Here is a 16,361-nt window from a genome sequence, read left to right on the forward strand (position 1 = left end):
AAAGAATAAAAGGAGCTCCCACAGCAAATATTGCAGGGATGACAGTAAGAATCATTAACTGAGGATCTGATGCCCTCTAAGGGAGAAACCTTTCTGATGATGCTTATGCAAGCTGACTGCTTGAGATTTGCTCAGCAGGTCTGCAAGAAAGACTGATAAATGCCTCAGCAAACCCCAAGTGATTACCAGATTGCTGTTTTCTAATAACAGTGGTCACACACGAAGTTTTGAGACAAGAACTAAGAGCAAGGTCATAACCCAAATGCCAGACACAACTGTGGCACAAGTAGAAGTCCCACACAAAGTCAGTCACTAGTGTGGCTGTGCTGTGACTCCTGAACAGGAATTTCCAAACACTGTGGCAAGACACCGATGATCGCCTAACTAATCAGACAACACACGCACATTTATTTCAAATTTCTAGGAGGTAAAAAAAAAAGTCACACACTGATGTTTTAGGCATGCTCAGGGCCAGCTTATAAATACTTCATTCAGTGATATATCTTAACACAAATCTGCATCAGTGAAAAGAAATTGGCAAAATCTACCTCTCGCCATTCAATTTGTCAGATGGTGAAGATCAAAACAGAATGTTCCATCTTTACTTTTTAAATACGATTGTCACATTGGGAAAATGAAATAAACACAGTAAAAGAAACTGTACAAAGGCAAAGTAGAATAACAAAAAATATTTTACTAAAACATAAGATTTACAGAAGTTTCCAGACAAGCCATACAAAATGGTCACAAGCTTTTTCTTGAAGGGAGGATTCTACATTTGACAGCAAGGTCACAATGTTATTAGTGAGGGCTGTGATGTCTGTTTAATGTTCCCATTTTGGTTCCAACAGTCAAGCTTGTCCATCTACAGCGTCTAAATAAAGTTAGACTTGGCTAGAGGGCATATTCTAAAGAACTGGTTAGCTGCTTTTAACCAATGCAATTAGATCACCATAAAAAGGGGGAAAGGAGCCCATAAAATTAAAATAAAACTACCTTCCCCCCCACCAAAAAAAATAATAATAATAAAATAAAGAAAAACACCCACACCCCTGCAGCTAACCCTGACAACTACCTTCATTCACAGTGCTTTATACTTAAACCATGATGGGGGAAATGAATAAAAGCAGAGAGGGGCCACTGCTTTTAAACGTTTCGCAACAATCCAGATGATACTTCTAGCCTCTGCTCATGCTTTACAACAGTGAATCAGGACAAGACATAGATTTGCTAATGTGCATTTAATCACCAAAGGATTGAAGATGTCTGGGTTTTTATTCTGTAATGTTTCTAAGACTGTGTCCATTAAATGCAAACAAAAAAGGAAGAAGTCTTGGCAGAACAGGAGAAGTGATGCACACTTGACGATCGAATCGATTTAAATATTATTCATGGCATATAGCCTAGTCCATGCTCTAGCTGTAGACAAAAACAAACATGTGATTATTACTTAAGTTCAATATGTTCCTTTCCAAACTCTATACAAAGTAAACAAACAGAATTAAGTTAATTATGAAAACAGCATGCTATATAATTTCTTAAATTCATGTCATTTTCTATAATCTAGGTCAGGGCAGAAAGACTGGCTATACATTTAATTACCAAAACATTACAATGGAATTCAAAAGTTCTACAAAATTCTAAAGGATGAAAAGAGTTGTCTCCTTCCTTTCTCATATTATGCTCATTAACTGTTAAAATCTGTAGGAAGAAGCTTATTGCTTTCAAACTCCCTAACTGTAAATGGACACATAGTTTAATTTAATCAAACAGATTGCAAAAACAGCTCAAGGAAATTTAAAGGTCTTCCATTATCTTTACATATTGCTAAATGAATGGCAGGCACTCAGACATTTGTTAAATCATGTGTAGTTTATACAACAGTCCAAGATCTCCCAACTACTGCTCCTCTTTAAATCTGGGAGTCATGTAGTGGGCCATAAGATGGAGTCTGAAAATCTTTTGTTAAGAGGTTATTTACATACTATAAGAGAGATCTGATCTTCTCCTTTTAACATATCTTTTCTTTTTCTGGTTAAAACTGAAAGTTTTTGAAAAGGTGAAACACAGGAATTCCCTGGCAGTTCAGTGGATAGGACTTGACACTTTCACTGCCATAGCCTGGGTTCGATCTCTGAACTGGGACCTAAGACCCCTCAAGCAGAGCAAGACACAACAGCGCCCCCCCCCAAAAAACCTGTGGTACAGGTTGTTTTTTAAAGTGGAAGTGGTGTGAAGGAGAATGAATGTTAAATACCTGTTTCTATGGCTTGGGCTTCATTGGTCTTCCATTGCTCCGCTACATCATTTGCTAATGGATCATCTGGATTGGGAGCACTTAACAAAGCCTGGATCGATAGCAGAACTGTGCGGATCTGCAGTGCTGGGGACCACTTATCTACAAAGGCAACAGGCCCAGAATGACTGTGCATGAAAACAACAGCCCCAGAACTGCTGCATTTCCCTCCCATACTTCTGTGGTCTTCATATAAGGTAAGATTATAATATTCAGCGGAGAAGGTAATGGCACCCCACTCCAGTACTCTTGCCTGGAAAATCCCATGGACGGAGGAGCCTGGTAGGCTGCAGTCCATGGGGTCGCTAAGAGTCGGACACAACTGAGCGATTTCACTTTCACTTTTCCCTTTCATGCACTGGAAAAGGAAATGGCAACCCACTCCAGTATTCTTGCCTGGAGAATCCCAGGGATGGTGGAGCCTGGTGGGCTGCCGTCTATGGGGTTGCAGAGTCGGACACGACTGAAGTGACTTAGCAGCATAATATTCAAATTCTCAAAACGGAATGCTTAAGAGAAAAAAGGGAAATCTTAACAGCATAGGATGATAAAGATAACACTTACCTTTCAAAATATCTAAACATATTCTTCCCAACTTGTCTACATTAGGATGATAAATTTTGGTCATGAAACGTACTTTAGGGGCTGCCATTGGGTATTCTTCTGGAAGGAATAGTTCAAGTTTAAAAGTCCCTCCCTCAAAGGGGGAATCCTGAGGGCCGGCAATGACCACATGAAAATAACGGGCGTTGCTCTCATCTGGTTCTGCTTTAATGCCAGGAACTGGTTCTGCCAGCAAACGCTGGGTTTCCTACAACAGAAAAACATAACATATTTGTGAAACAAATACCATTTTGCTAAACACCAAAATAAAAATTAGAGAAATTTATTTCTTGGAATTGGATATAAAAGAACCTCTCAAAAAAAAAAAAAAAAAAGAACCTCTCCAATCTCTCAAAGGGTTTCTATTTAGCTTATAAAATGTTAAGTTCAAAGAAAATAACATAAATCATCATAAGCAGCTGAAAGCAACCGCCAGCAAATACTGATGACATCATGTACAACTGCAGCTACAAATGTCTACAAATATGTGGAGAATAAAATTAGACTAATGAAATTGATCTTATACTCATGGGAAAGAACAGGGGAAAAAAAGAAAACAACAATAGGATTACTACATAGGTAAGGTAACATGCTCTGTTTAAACTTAACCAAAACTAAGCTGTTTACAAAGCAAGATTAGTTTTTAAAGTCACTGAAAATCTCCCCTCTGAAAACTCTAATGGAACAAAGGAAGTACAAGTGCCAGGGCACTTAAACAGGGCTGGAGATTTTTCTCCAAGCTGATTAGTCTCTAAAATCGAAAATGAACCAACTTCAAATGGACCCTTACTGCTCCCCAACAATATCATTAGTTCTCTCTTTCATCTTTCTTCCTCTCCTAATTAACTGAACATTCTTCCTCCAGTCAACCTCCAATATCTCCATCTACATCTTCACTTTTGGCTGACAACTCTGTTTTGTATTACAGGAGAAAACAGAATCCCTCCTTAAGTTCTCACTGTAGCATCTGCACATCAACCTGCATCTGTGGGCCCAGGTGCTCTGCCCCTTTTCTTCTGTTACTAAGGGTGAAATGACTGTCACTCTGGGCTAAGACCAACCTCTCCATTAGATCTTATCTCCTCACCTCCTCAGGGACACTGCTCTAGCATTGCCTTCCTCTCCTGAATCACCATTTCCCCTCTATTGGGTTTTCCTCAAACTGTACAAACCTGCTGTAATTTCTCAAACAAAAAAAAAAGAGGGGGAAGGAAATGACCCTGACTTGACTCGATGCCCCCCACCCCCACCCCACTGCCACCCGCTACTGCCCTGTTGCTTTACTCCTCTTTGAAAATCATCTATACTTGCATGTCTCCAACCTCCCTCCTCTGCTCTGGTCTTGAACACAACTCTCGAAGCAGGCTTTAGCTGCCAGCTTGCTTGTTGAGGTCATCCATGATTCCCACATGGTTAAATCAAATGGCTAATGTTTAACCTTCATCTTAACTGACTTAAAAGCACCATCTTACCCAGCTGGTTTATGCTCTCCTCGCAAGGCTTTATCCAGCTTCCTGCAGCCACTCTCTCCTGGCTTTCTTCCTAGATGCATGGTATCAACCTTGTGCCAACACTACACTATATAAGGGTACCAGGGCTCTGCCTGAGGTTTTCTACTCTGCCTACACACTTCCACAGTGATCTCATCTAGTCTGATGAATTTAAATAATCAATCCACTCCATGTATGCCGAAGCCTCCCCAAATGCATATTCTGCACAGATTTCTGCCTGAATCATGCTTCTATTCATAACCCTGTGCTTGACAGCTATTCTTGAATCTCTAGTAACCATCCCAAACTTGGCATGACCTTACCCACCCTTAACCTGCTCCTCCTCAGAGGCTTCCTTGACTCAATCAAAAATCCATCCTTCCAACTGATCCAATTCTTCCTTCATACCCCACCCATCCCATCTGATCAGCAAATCTTGTTGGCTTAAACTTCAGAATCTACCCGTGACCGGACACAGCTATACTTCTGATCTTCACTCCACTGCTAGACTTCTGATCCAAGCCACCACCATCTCTTACCCAGCAGGCTGCAACAGCCAAGTAACTTATTCTGCCTGCTTCTGACCTTGCGTCCCCCAGCCCCTACCTACTCTGTATTCCACAGACCTTTTAAAAATCAAAGTCCTTATAAGCCCCCCACCCCAAAAGGATGCATTTATTCTATCTACCTCTTAGTCATCTTCAGCTATGCTTCCCAGCCCTCACCGCCCTCCTCATCAGCTTTGTTCCAGGTAAGACTAGCTGCCATGCATACTCCTCCCTCAGGCGCTTTGCATTCTTTTTCCCCTAAGTGGAATGGCAAACCACTTCAGTATTCTTGCCTTGAGAACCCCATGAACAATATGAAAAGGCAAAAAGATAGGAGGACACTGAAAGATGAACTCCCCAGATCGGTAGGTGCCCAATATGCTACTGGAGATCAATGGAGGAATAAATAACTACCGAAAGAATGAAGAGAGGAAACCAAAGCAACAACACCACCCAGTTATGGATGTGACTGGTGACAGAAGCAAAGTGTGATGCTGTATAGGAACCTGGAATGTTAGGTCCATGAATCAAGGCAAATTGGAAGTAGTCAAACAGGAGATGGTCAAACAAGAGTGAACAATGACATTTTAGGAATCAGTGAACTAAAATGGGACTGGAATGGGTGAATTTAACTCAGATGACCATTATATCTACTACTGTGGGCAGGAATCCCTTAGAAGAAATGGGGCAGCCATCACAGTCAACAAAAGAGTCCGAAATGCAGTACTTGGATGCAATCTCAAAAACGACAGAATGATCTCTGTTCAATTTCCAAGGCAAACCATTCAATATCATGGTAATCCAAGTCTATGCCCCGACCAGTAATGCTGAAGAAGCTGAAGTTGAACAGTTCTATGAAAACCTACAAGACCTTCTAGAACTAACACCCAAAAAAGATGTCCTTTTCATCATAGGAGACTGGAATGCAAAAGTAGGAAGTAAGAAACACCTGGAAAAACAGACAAATTTGGCCTTGGAGTACAGCATGAAGCAGGGTAAAGGCTAATAGAGTTTTGCCAAGAGAACACACTGGTCATAGCAAACACCCTCTTCCAACAACAAAAGAGAAGACTCTACATATGGACATCACCAGATGGTCGACACCGAAGTCAGACTGATTATATTCTTTGCAACCAAAGATGGAGAAGCTCTATATAGTCAGCAAAAACAAGACTGGGAGCAGACTGTGGCTCAGATCATGCAACTCCTTATTGCCAAATACAGACTTAAATTGAAGAAAGTAGGGAAAACCACCAGACCTTTCAGGTATGACCTAAATCAAATCCCTTACGATTATACAGTGGAAGTGAGAAATAGATTCAAGGGACTAGATCTGATAGACAGAGTGCCTGATGAACTATGGATGGAGGTTCATGACACTGTACAGGAGGCAGGGATCAAGACCATCCCCAAGAAAAAGAAATGCAAAACGGCAAAATGGTTGTCTGAGGAGGCCTTACAAATAGCTGAGAAAAGAAGAGAAGCTAAAGGCAAAGGAGAAAAGGAAAGATATACCCATTTGAATACAGAGTTTCAAAGAACAGCAAGGAGAAATAAAGCCTTCCTCAGTGATCAATGCAAAGAAATAGAGGAAAACAACAGAATGGGAAAGACAGAGATCTCTTCAAGAAAATTAGAGATACCAAGGGAACACTTCATGCAAAGATGGGCTCAATAAAGGACAGAAATGGTATGGACCTAACAGAAGCAGAAGATATTAAGAGGTGGCAAGAATACACAAAAGAACTGTACAAAAAAGATCTTCACAACCCAGATAATCACAATGGTATGATCACTCACCTAGAGCCAGACATCCGGAATGTGAAGTCAAGTGGGCCTTAGGAAGCATCACTACAAACAAAGCTAGTGGAGGTGACGGAATTCCAGTTGAGCTATTTCAAATCCTAAAAGATGATGCTGTGAAAGTGCTGCACTCAATATGCCAGCAAATTTGGAAAACACAGCAGTGGCCACAGGACTGGAAAAGGTCAGTTTTCATTCCAATCCCAAACAAAAACAATGCCAAAGAATGCTCAAACTACTGCACAATTGCACTCATCTCACACGCTAGTAAAGTAATGCTTAAAATTCTCCAAGCCAGGCTTCAACAGTACATGAACCGTGAACTTCCAGATGTTCACGCTGGATTTAGAAAAGGGAGAGGAACCAGAGATCAACTGCCAATATCTGCTGGATTATTGAAAAAGCAAGAGAGTTCCAGAAAAATGTTTACTTCTGCTTTATTGACTATGACAAAGCCTTTGACTGTATGGATCACCACAAACTGTGGAACATTCTGAAAGAGATGGGAATACCAGACCACCTGACTTGTCTCTTGAGAAATCTGTATGTAGGTCAGGAAGCAACAGTTAGAACTGGACATGGAACAACAGACTGGTTCCAAATCGGGAAAGGAGTACATCAAGGCTGTATATTTGTCACCCTGCTCATTTAACTTAAATGCAGAGTACATCATGGAAATGCTGGGCTGGAGGAAGCACAAGCTGGAATCAAGATTGCTAGGAGAAATATAAATAACCTCAGATATGCAGGTGACACCACACTTATGACAGAAAGTGAAGAGGAACTAAAGAGCCTCTTGATGAAAGTGAAAGAGAGTGAAAAAGTTGGCTTAAAGCTCAACATTCAGAAAACTAAGATCATGGCATCCTGTTGCATCACTTCATGGCAAATAGATGGGGAAACAGTGATAGACTTTATTTTGGGCTCCAAAATCACTGCAGATGGTGATTGCAGCCATGAAATGAAACAGCGCTTACTCCTTAGAAGGAAAGTTATGACCAACCTAGACAGTGTATTTAAAAGCAGAGACATTACTTTGTCAACAAAGGTCCATCTAGTCAAAGATATGGTTTTTCCAGTAGTCATGTATGGATGTGAGAGTTGGACCATAAAGAAAGCTGAGTGCAGAAGAATTGATGCTTTTGAACTGTGGTGTTGGAGAAGACTCTTGAGAGTCCCTTGGACTGCAAGGAGATCCAACTGGTCCATCCTAAAGGAAATCAATCCTGAATATAAACTGGAAGGATTGATGCTGAAGCTGAAACTCCAATACTTTGGCCACCTGATGGGGAGAACTCACTCACTTTGTAAAAGACCCTGATACTGGGAAAGATTGAAGGTGGGAGGAGAAGGGGACGACTGAGGATGAGACGGTTGGATGGCATCACTGACTCAATGGACATGACTTTCACTACACTCCAGGAATTGGTGATGGACAGGGAGGCCTGGCGTGCTACAGTCCATGAGGTTGCAAAGAGTCAGACACGACTGAGTGACTGAACTGAACTCCCCTAAGTGTCTATAGAGTTCACTCCCTCAGACCCCAAGATCTCCATTCAAATGTGCTTTCTCAATAAAGCCTCCATAATTGAATCTGCAAACCCCTTTCCACCCTATCCCACACCCTCCCTCTAGCCCTGCTCCTTCTCACCTCCTACACAGTTTATCTCTAGGGCTCTAAACATACTATATCTCACTTATTTTGTTCGGAAGAGGGGATCTGTGTTTGTTGTATTTACTGCTAAATCCTCAGCATCTGGAACAGTGCACAGTACTATAGATGTTCCATAAACACTTGCTGAATCATGAATCTATTTAAAGATACAAAGAACGAGGAATAAACTATCAGAAATTCCATCTTTAATATTAAAGCAGTGTTTATTCAAAGCAGGATGCACACAGCACAAGAAAAAGAATCCACTCAGGTGCGAGGAGAAATAATCTACATTTATAAATATTTAGTCAGAAAAATGTTAATATTCAATACACAAACTGAAAATAGTATGTATAGTTTTATATATTAGCTCATTATTGACCAGGGGATTTTTGCAGAAACTAATGCCTGTGACTGGCGATTTTTCTCTTGGCTGGCCAAAAATTAATTATTTCACTAACACTATGCAGGTTATTACATTCAATAGTTACAACTGACACAGGTCTTATAATTTTCTTGAAATTTCTTCAGTCCACTCTTCTATATAAGCAAAGGAGCTCACTCCAGCAGTGTAGTTTCATTTTCACTTTTTGTATCAGAATCAATCACTAAGGTTTTCTTTTTGTTGGTCTAATATTCGTATCGTCTTAATCAGAACTATATTCCGAAGAACAATCATCTTCTGAGACATTAGTATACATGTCGCTCGGCTGACAAGAGAAACATCTGCATAAAATTCACTAGAAAATTCTTCTTTACTCAAAATTTTGTGATGCATCATTTTTGAAAATTTTATGTTTATAATATATACACAAGGTTGGAACAAAAACCTAACAATAAAATATGAATGATAACAACGACCAGAAGTTGTAAAATGAACTCTTGATCAAGTTTAAGCTCTGACAACTTCCCATGGTAATGTTAATTGTATCACTCTCTAAAAACGTATTGCTGTATCTCCAGTCAATTGTGCATCAGTAGTCCATTTTCAGGGCTTTCCTCGTGGCTCAGTGGTAAAGAATCTGCCTGCCAATGGAGGAGATGCAGAGTTCAGTCCCTGGGTTGGGAAGATCCCTTAGAGAAGGGAATGGCTTTAGTAGCCTTGCCTGCAGAATCCCATGGACAGAAGAGCCTGGCCAGCTACAATCCACAAGGTCACAGAAAGTCAGACACGATTGAGCAACTGAGTGCACAATACATTTTCAACATTTTGAATATGTATGTGTAGTCAAAAACACTTAGAACACTGCAGTATTTAAGCTTCTAGGTATGAAAAACAATGAATGAGATTACTATACTGCTTTCACTGAAGAAAAATTATACACCTTACACTACTTCATTCTACAGCCTGCAATGCATATACTAGAAAAGATGTCTGTCAGTACAGTTATATACTGAAATAGTCACAAGATGCAAGTGTAAAATCAAGTTCTTTTCCAAAATGTGTTAAACTCATAGTCATTTAGAGTAATGCAATTCAAGACTAGCTTGCTTGATTTTAATCATGCCAATCAATGCCAGGGCAAATAAAAAGCTGAAATGCTACAAACTACTTTCAGCAAAATATTCTTTAGATTCAAACAAAGTAAAACATTTTTGGAGAATTAAAAATCTCAAGAGGCAATAAAGAAGCCTCCCACCTTAGGAAGTCTTCCAAAATGTAACTCTACAGGAGTCTGGTCTTCACTTTTAGAAGAAAAAGTAAAGATATTAGGATGAATATTAGGCATAAAGGAATGAGAAAAGTGGATGGTAAAATTCCTTGACTTTTGACTCCTCACCTCCATCCTCCTTTTGTTTTATCCCAATTCTTCATATTTTTAGAAAGTCATTGAGAGAGAGACTGGGGAAAAAAAGCTGGGGTCCAAGAGTCCCAAAACACTACTCCCTGGTTACACAAAATAGTAGCAGTTCTATTCAAAGCTATAAAAAGCTGCCAGAAAAGCCTCCAAGATCACATCCCAAAATAGGTTCAAAATCACTCAGTACAATCGTCACAGGCAGATGGAGCATTCACTTCCTCATCTTCAGTTCACCCTCAAAATCAGACACTCTTTCTTAAGAACATACATATTAAATGTATCATGTGACCTGATCATATATCAGATTTAATTGGAATACATTCTAGAATAAGCTCTTGGGTGTGCAAAACTTTTTGAAATAGTTTTTATGTGCTCTCAAGTTCTAATGGATTTTGATATAATGAATACACATGCATAATTATTTGACTACACAGCACTGATTTCCCAAACCCACAGCATAAATTACAGGAGGAAAAAAAGAATAAAACCCAAACCAAATGGAACAACTCTACCCCACAGGAATTGTTGATTTTCCCTAAAAAGGCAAAAACTGGGTAGGAACTAAAATCCTTCCTGGTACTACTTAACACACAGTTAACTTGAAACACATCCTAGTTTTATACTATCCTTTGGTAGAAAGACAGCAAAGTATTCTTCAAGTCTTAGAAATAACAAGTTCAAATTATTACTGTCTCACTTAACTACATTTCTGAAGAAGAAATTTACACTGCTCTGAGCTTCAGCTTCCTCAGCTATATAGTTAACATTACTTCTTATGTAAAATTGCTATGAGATAACATTGTAAAAGGACTTGACAAATGAAGTCACATAAGAAGGCCAGTCACACATAACCAACTCAAAAATAATATAGGGTAAGAACAAAGCACAGAAACAAGTCTCAAGATTTATTAAATAACAGTAGTCATTTTTAAAGAAAACAGAGTAACTTTTAGTTGCATTTTGTGATGTGAAGAGCTGACTCACTGGAAAAGACCCTGATCCTGGGAAAGACTGAGGGCAGGAGAAGGGGACGACAGAGGATGAGCTGGTTGGATGGCATCACCGACTCAATGGACATGGGTTTGGGTGGACTCCAGGAGTTGGTGATGGACAGGGAGACCTGGCATGCTGCAGTTCATAGGGTTGCAAAGAGTCGGACACGACTGAGCGACTGAAATGAACTGTGATCCTATGTGTTTAAAAGCAATCATGGGACTGAATCTCAAGTAGAACTCAAGTTAGGCCACGCAAAATAGAAAGTAATGTAGACTATGTTTAGAAAACTGGTTACTAAAAAACAGAAAGGGAAGTACATAAAAGCAGAATATGAATTTAAGTGGCAACAAGATTAGGTCTCAAGGAAAATATCTCATTTTACCAAAGGCATACAGCAGTTCATGCTACAAATACTTTCAAAGGAATTAAATAACATCAAATTGATCTGATTATCAACAGTTCTATTGGGACTCAAAGAGCTAATCCCAGAATGACACCACTGTAAATAACAACACTAAACTCCATTAATTAGAACTTCTCCTGTTTTTAGATTCAATAATAATGTGTGTACACTTCCCTGGTGGCTCAGCTGATAAAGAATCCACTTGCATGTGGGAGACCTGGGTTCAATCCCTGGATTGGGAAGACTCCCCGGAGAAGGTAACAGCTACCCACTCCAGTATTCTGGCCTGGAAAATTCCATGGACATAGGAGCCTGGCAGGCTACACTTCATGGGGTTGCAGAGTTGGACACGACTGAGTGACTTTCACTTCACTATGAAATAGTATAAGGTCTCACACGTTCTATGGCAATGAATTATGTACAGTAAAATTTTAGATAAGTCTTTTTAGAAAGGGGGGTAATTTGCATGTGTGAAAAATTGCCCCATTTATTAACTATTCATATATACACCTTCTAATGGCTTAGACAGTAAAGAATCTGCCTGCAATGAGGGAGATCCGGGGTTCGATCCCTGGATTGGGAAGATCCCTTGGAGAAGGGAATGGCTACCCACTCCAGTATTCTTGCCTGGAGAACCCGATGGACAGAGGAGCCTGGCGGGCTACAGTCCATGGGGTTGCAAAGAGTCCGACACAACTGAGACACAAATACACTTTTCATACAAACCCTCAACATGTTATACCTACAGCAATTAGATTTTTCCCCATTTAGAATATTCCCTGAAACACAAAACTGCAATTGTGAATCTTTTAATTCATGTATGATCTGAGTATACTAAATAACTCATCAATTTCTTATCATAAGTCATAAAATGAGAAATGCCTCGATGCCTACTCTGTCTACTGCAACCTGTCACTATATCTTGTCTACTGCAACCTGTCACTATATCTTTAAACAACTCTAAAATATTAACAGGGAATTCCTTTGGGAGATTATCAATAAAGCAAAGATCAATTTTTCATTATAAAAACAACTGTAAATTACTTGAGGGCATCTGCAAGTTCACCCTTGACATTTAAGTGGGCATTTAAAAAACATAACCAATGGTTTTTGAGTATTATGCCCCTAACATCTTATCCATGAGCCCTATGATTTTTACATGATTTTGCTTATTAACATAATAAATTTTAGAAACACATACGTCTCATTATAGAAGTGACCATATATATTCTAGCTGCCTTAGCAACAAAACCAAAGTTGTACTCAACTTTCTCATTGTATTACTTCCTTACAAATCGTAATGCCAGGTAGAGGTACATCATGATAAAAATGGGGTCAGTGAATGCTTTTCTCCATAGCAGTGCTGTTGACAAGAACTATAATGTGAGCCACGTGTGTAATTATGAATTTTCTAGTAGCCACATTACAGAGTAATGTGGTAAAAAGAAAAAAATAAAATTAATTTTAATGTTTTATTTAACCCAATATATTCAAAATAGCATTTCAACATATAACCAATGTAAAACTTACTGACATAGTTTATAATCTTTTTTCATACTTAGTCTTCAAAACCCAGTGTGTGATTTATACTTTCAGCACATATCAATTTGAACTAGCCACCTTTCAACTACAATCTGCACATGAAGCTAGTAGCTACCATATAGGACAGTGAAACAGAAGACAATCCTGTTATATACTAATTTTACTTACAGGTCAAAGAATAATTTACTTTATTTCATATAATGAGTAAAATTTGGTAGAGAAACTTTAAAGTATCCCTGTGGTGTGCTCAGTCCATCAGCTGTGTCCAACTCTTTGCAACCCCATGGACTGTAGCCCACCAGGCTCCTCTGTCCATGGGGATTCTCCAGGCAAGAATACTGGAGTGGTTTGCCATGCCCTCCTGCAGGGGATCTTCCCAACCCAGGGATCGAACCCAGGTCTCCCACATTGCAGGTGGATTCTTTACCGTCTGAGCCACTAGGGAAGCCCTATTTTCCCCTCAAAAAATTCTTCACAAACAAGTAATGTCAGGGTAATTCCTTGGTGCTGCACTGGTTAACACTGGGTGCTTTTACTCCAAAGGGCAGAGGTTCAATCCCTGGTCAGGGAACTAGGATCCCACAAGCAGGAGGGCACAGCCAAAAAAAAAAAAAAAGAGTAAAGTCAGAACATCTGAATCACTAGTGACAGGAATGTGTGTTACTGTTTGTTACAGTCATAAGACTGTATTTGAAAATGATGACTTATAGCAATTAAAAAAACACTGCATGGAGAAAAATTGATTCAAACAAGGAAAATTCATGATGAAACAGGTTAATCAGTGAGAAATAATTTTTTTTTTTTTTTAGTGAGAAATAATTTTAATTTTTATGGCCCACACTACCCCCTAGTGGATATAAGACATAATCTACTTTCAATTCCTTTTCCTTGGTAGATGAAAAATCTGATGATCATAAAAATTAATCACGTTATCCTAACTCACCGTTTTTTAAAAACAGCTTATTCTAAACTTAGATGAGAATGATGATTCTCAAGGCACACCCTCCTCTTCCTCTTTTTTCTCCCTTTTTCTACTCCCACATACTTATTTTTAGGTGGTACATTCAGAGAAGGAAAAATGGAGGTAACTGTTTCAAAGGCTCTGGCTACTAAGGACTAAATCTTAGATTTTAGACCAAGGTATCACACTTTGTTGAAAACCTTTATTTCCCGTCAGACTGCTAAGTAACTGTTAGGAAAGTACTCCTACATTCTAGTTGGAGTAATACCCAAGAAACAGGGTGAGATGAGTTGCACAAGAAATCGGTTTTTAATTTTTCTCCTCTATCTAAGACCAGATCAATACTTTGGTGTTACGTTCAGTGAAAAGGAATGGAGACTTAGGAGCCAAAGAAGGACTTTTCAAAGGCTAAGTATATCCAACCAACTTATTCCTCAGGTCTGAATTAGTGTGGAAGCATCTCCCGTGTACTCCCAGTTTCCTGTGCATTAATTACCTCCACTCCTCTTATTATAACTAGCACAGTAATTTGGTTTACTTGCTGGACCCTACACTATTTGAAGATGGGCATTCCAGCTAGCAAATGGTAGTCTGAAGTGCTAAATACAGGTTTCTTCCAGGAAGAAAAGCAAGAACACTCAGGTTCCACAGAGAGCTGATGAGAAGGATTACCATACGGGCTGTGTTAGTAACTTCCACCCCAGGAACGGCATGTACAATTTATTCCAATAACTGACAGTGGACAAAAATCTGAAAATTCTTACTAACAAACTGTGCACCCAACAAGGATAACTGTTAGGCTGAATTCCTTGATTTCCTTGTCTACTATCCCCCAATTCTTTTGCCCCACTAAACGCATGAGGATATGCTGCAGTCTGTTTCTTTTACTCCGCCATCCCTAGTCAGTAAAGTCTGTAAGGTCAGGGACTCTGCAATTATCAAGCAAAGTTCCCTGATTCACAGAGAATATAAAAAGTTCCAAGTAATAAAAACTAACTAGGTCAAATACTGATGCTTGAAATGTATCATTAACTCATTTAATCCTCAGTCCCATTCTACACATGAGGAAAATGATGAACTAAGAGTGACCACTTACAGGGACTTCCCTGGTGGTCCAGTGGCTAAAAGACTCTGAGCTCCCAAAGTGGGGGTCCTAGGGTTCGATCTCTGCTCAGGGAACTAGATCATGCACACAGCAACAAAGATTTCCCTCTCTGCAACTAAGACCTGGAACAGCCAAAATAAAATTAAAAAAGAAAAAGAGTGACCATTACAGTATAACAACAGTAAATCTCAAATGTTTGCCAGGACAATAAAATAGCACAGAAGTTAAGGAAAGGCTTCACAGTCATGTAGAAGTGCTTCATGAAAAAGGTAAATTAAACCATGTTACTTTTTTTTTTCTTTTGGGACTGTCAACTGAAGAAGTATATAGTCTTATTAAAATAAATAAGATAGAAAAAAATCTGCGATATTTGATTTAAAAATTGGCATGTATAATTTTGGCTTCCCTGATAGCTCAGTTCGGAGAAGGCAATGGCACCCCACTCCAGTACTCTTGCCTGGTAAATCCCGTGGACGGAGGAGCCTGGTAGGCTACAGTCCATGGGGTCGCTAAGAGTCGGACACGACTGAGCGACTTCACTTTCACTTTTCTCATTCATGCACCGGAGAAGGAAATGGCAACCCACTCCAGTATTGTTGCCTGGAGAATCCCAGGGATGGTGGAGCCTGGTGGGCTGCCATCTATGGGGTCGCACAGAGTCAGACACGACTGAAGCGACTTAGCAGCAGCAGATAGCTCAGTTGGTAAAGAATCCGCCTGCAATGCAGGAGACCCCGGTTCAATTCCTAGGTTGGGAAGATCCGCTAGAGAAGAGATAGGCTACCCACTCCAGTATTCTTGGGCTTCCCTGGTGACTCAGCTGGTAAACAATCCGCCTGCAATGTGGGAGACTGGGTTCAATCCCTGGGTTGGGAAGATCCCCTGGAGAAGGGAAAGGCATACATAATTTTGACCTCAAACTATCTGTTATACGGTAAGCCATTTTATCTCTCATATTGCACAAATCATTGTGCTCTGAAATGTTCTTGTGACTCTGAAATACAAACTTACTAACAAATGTATTAATTCCTTATTTTGCTCATAGTATTGCTGTATCAACTAACTCTGAGTGATGCTACACCAGCAAAAACCAGTGAACTTGTAACATTTTAAAAAATTCATCGAAGTTAAAAATGATCTAGACTATGGGTTTCTTTC

At 39.6% G+C, this 16,361-nt stretch overlaps 1 protein-coding gene across 3 annotated transcripts in view; it reads right to left on the minus strand.

Moving 5' to 3' along the window:
- Nucleotides 1–1,226: 1,226 nt before the first annotated feature.
- UBE2N (ubiquitin conjugating enzyme E2 N) overlaps nt 1,227–16,361 on the minus strand; it is a 43,196-nt gene continuing 28,061 nt past the window's right edge. For all 3 annotated transcript variants that reach the window (XM_081592147.1, XM_081592146.1, XM_081592149.1), the window contains 3 exons: nt 2,861–3,107; nt 2,258–2,398; nt 1,227–1,419 (listed from right to left, as the gene is read on the minus strand). In XM_081592147.1, coding sequence (XP_081448273.1) covers nt 1,379–1,419; nt 2,258–2,398; nt 2,861–3,107 — 429 coding nt within the window. In that variant the 3' untranslated portion in view covers nt 1,227–1,378. The remainder of the gene's footprint in view (nt 1,420–2,257; nt 2,399–2,860; nt 3,108–16,361) is intronic.

The sequence above is a fragment of the Giraffa tippelskirchi genome, chromosome 4 (genome assembly GCF_054371585.1).
Source record: "Giraffa tippelskirchi isolate mGirTip1 chromosome 4, T2T-mGirTip1v1.2.pri, whole genome shotgun sequence".
Taxonomy (NCBI): Eukaryota; Metazoa; Chordata; class Mammalia; order Artiodactyla; family Giraffidae; genus Giraffa; species Giraffa tippelskirchi.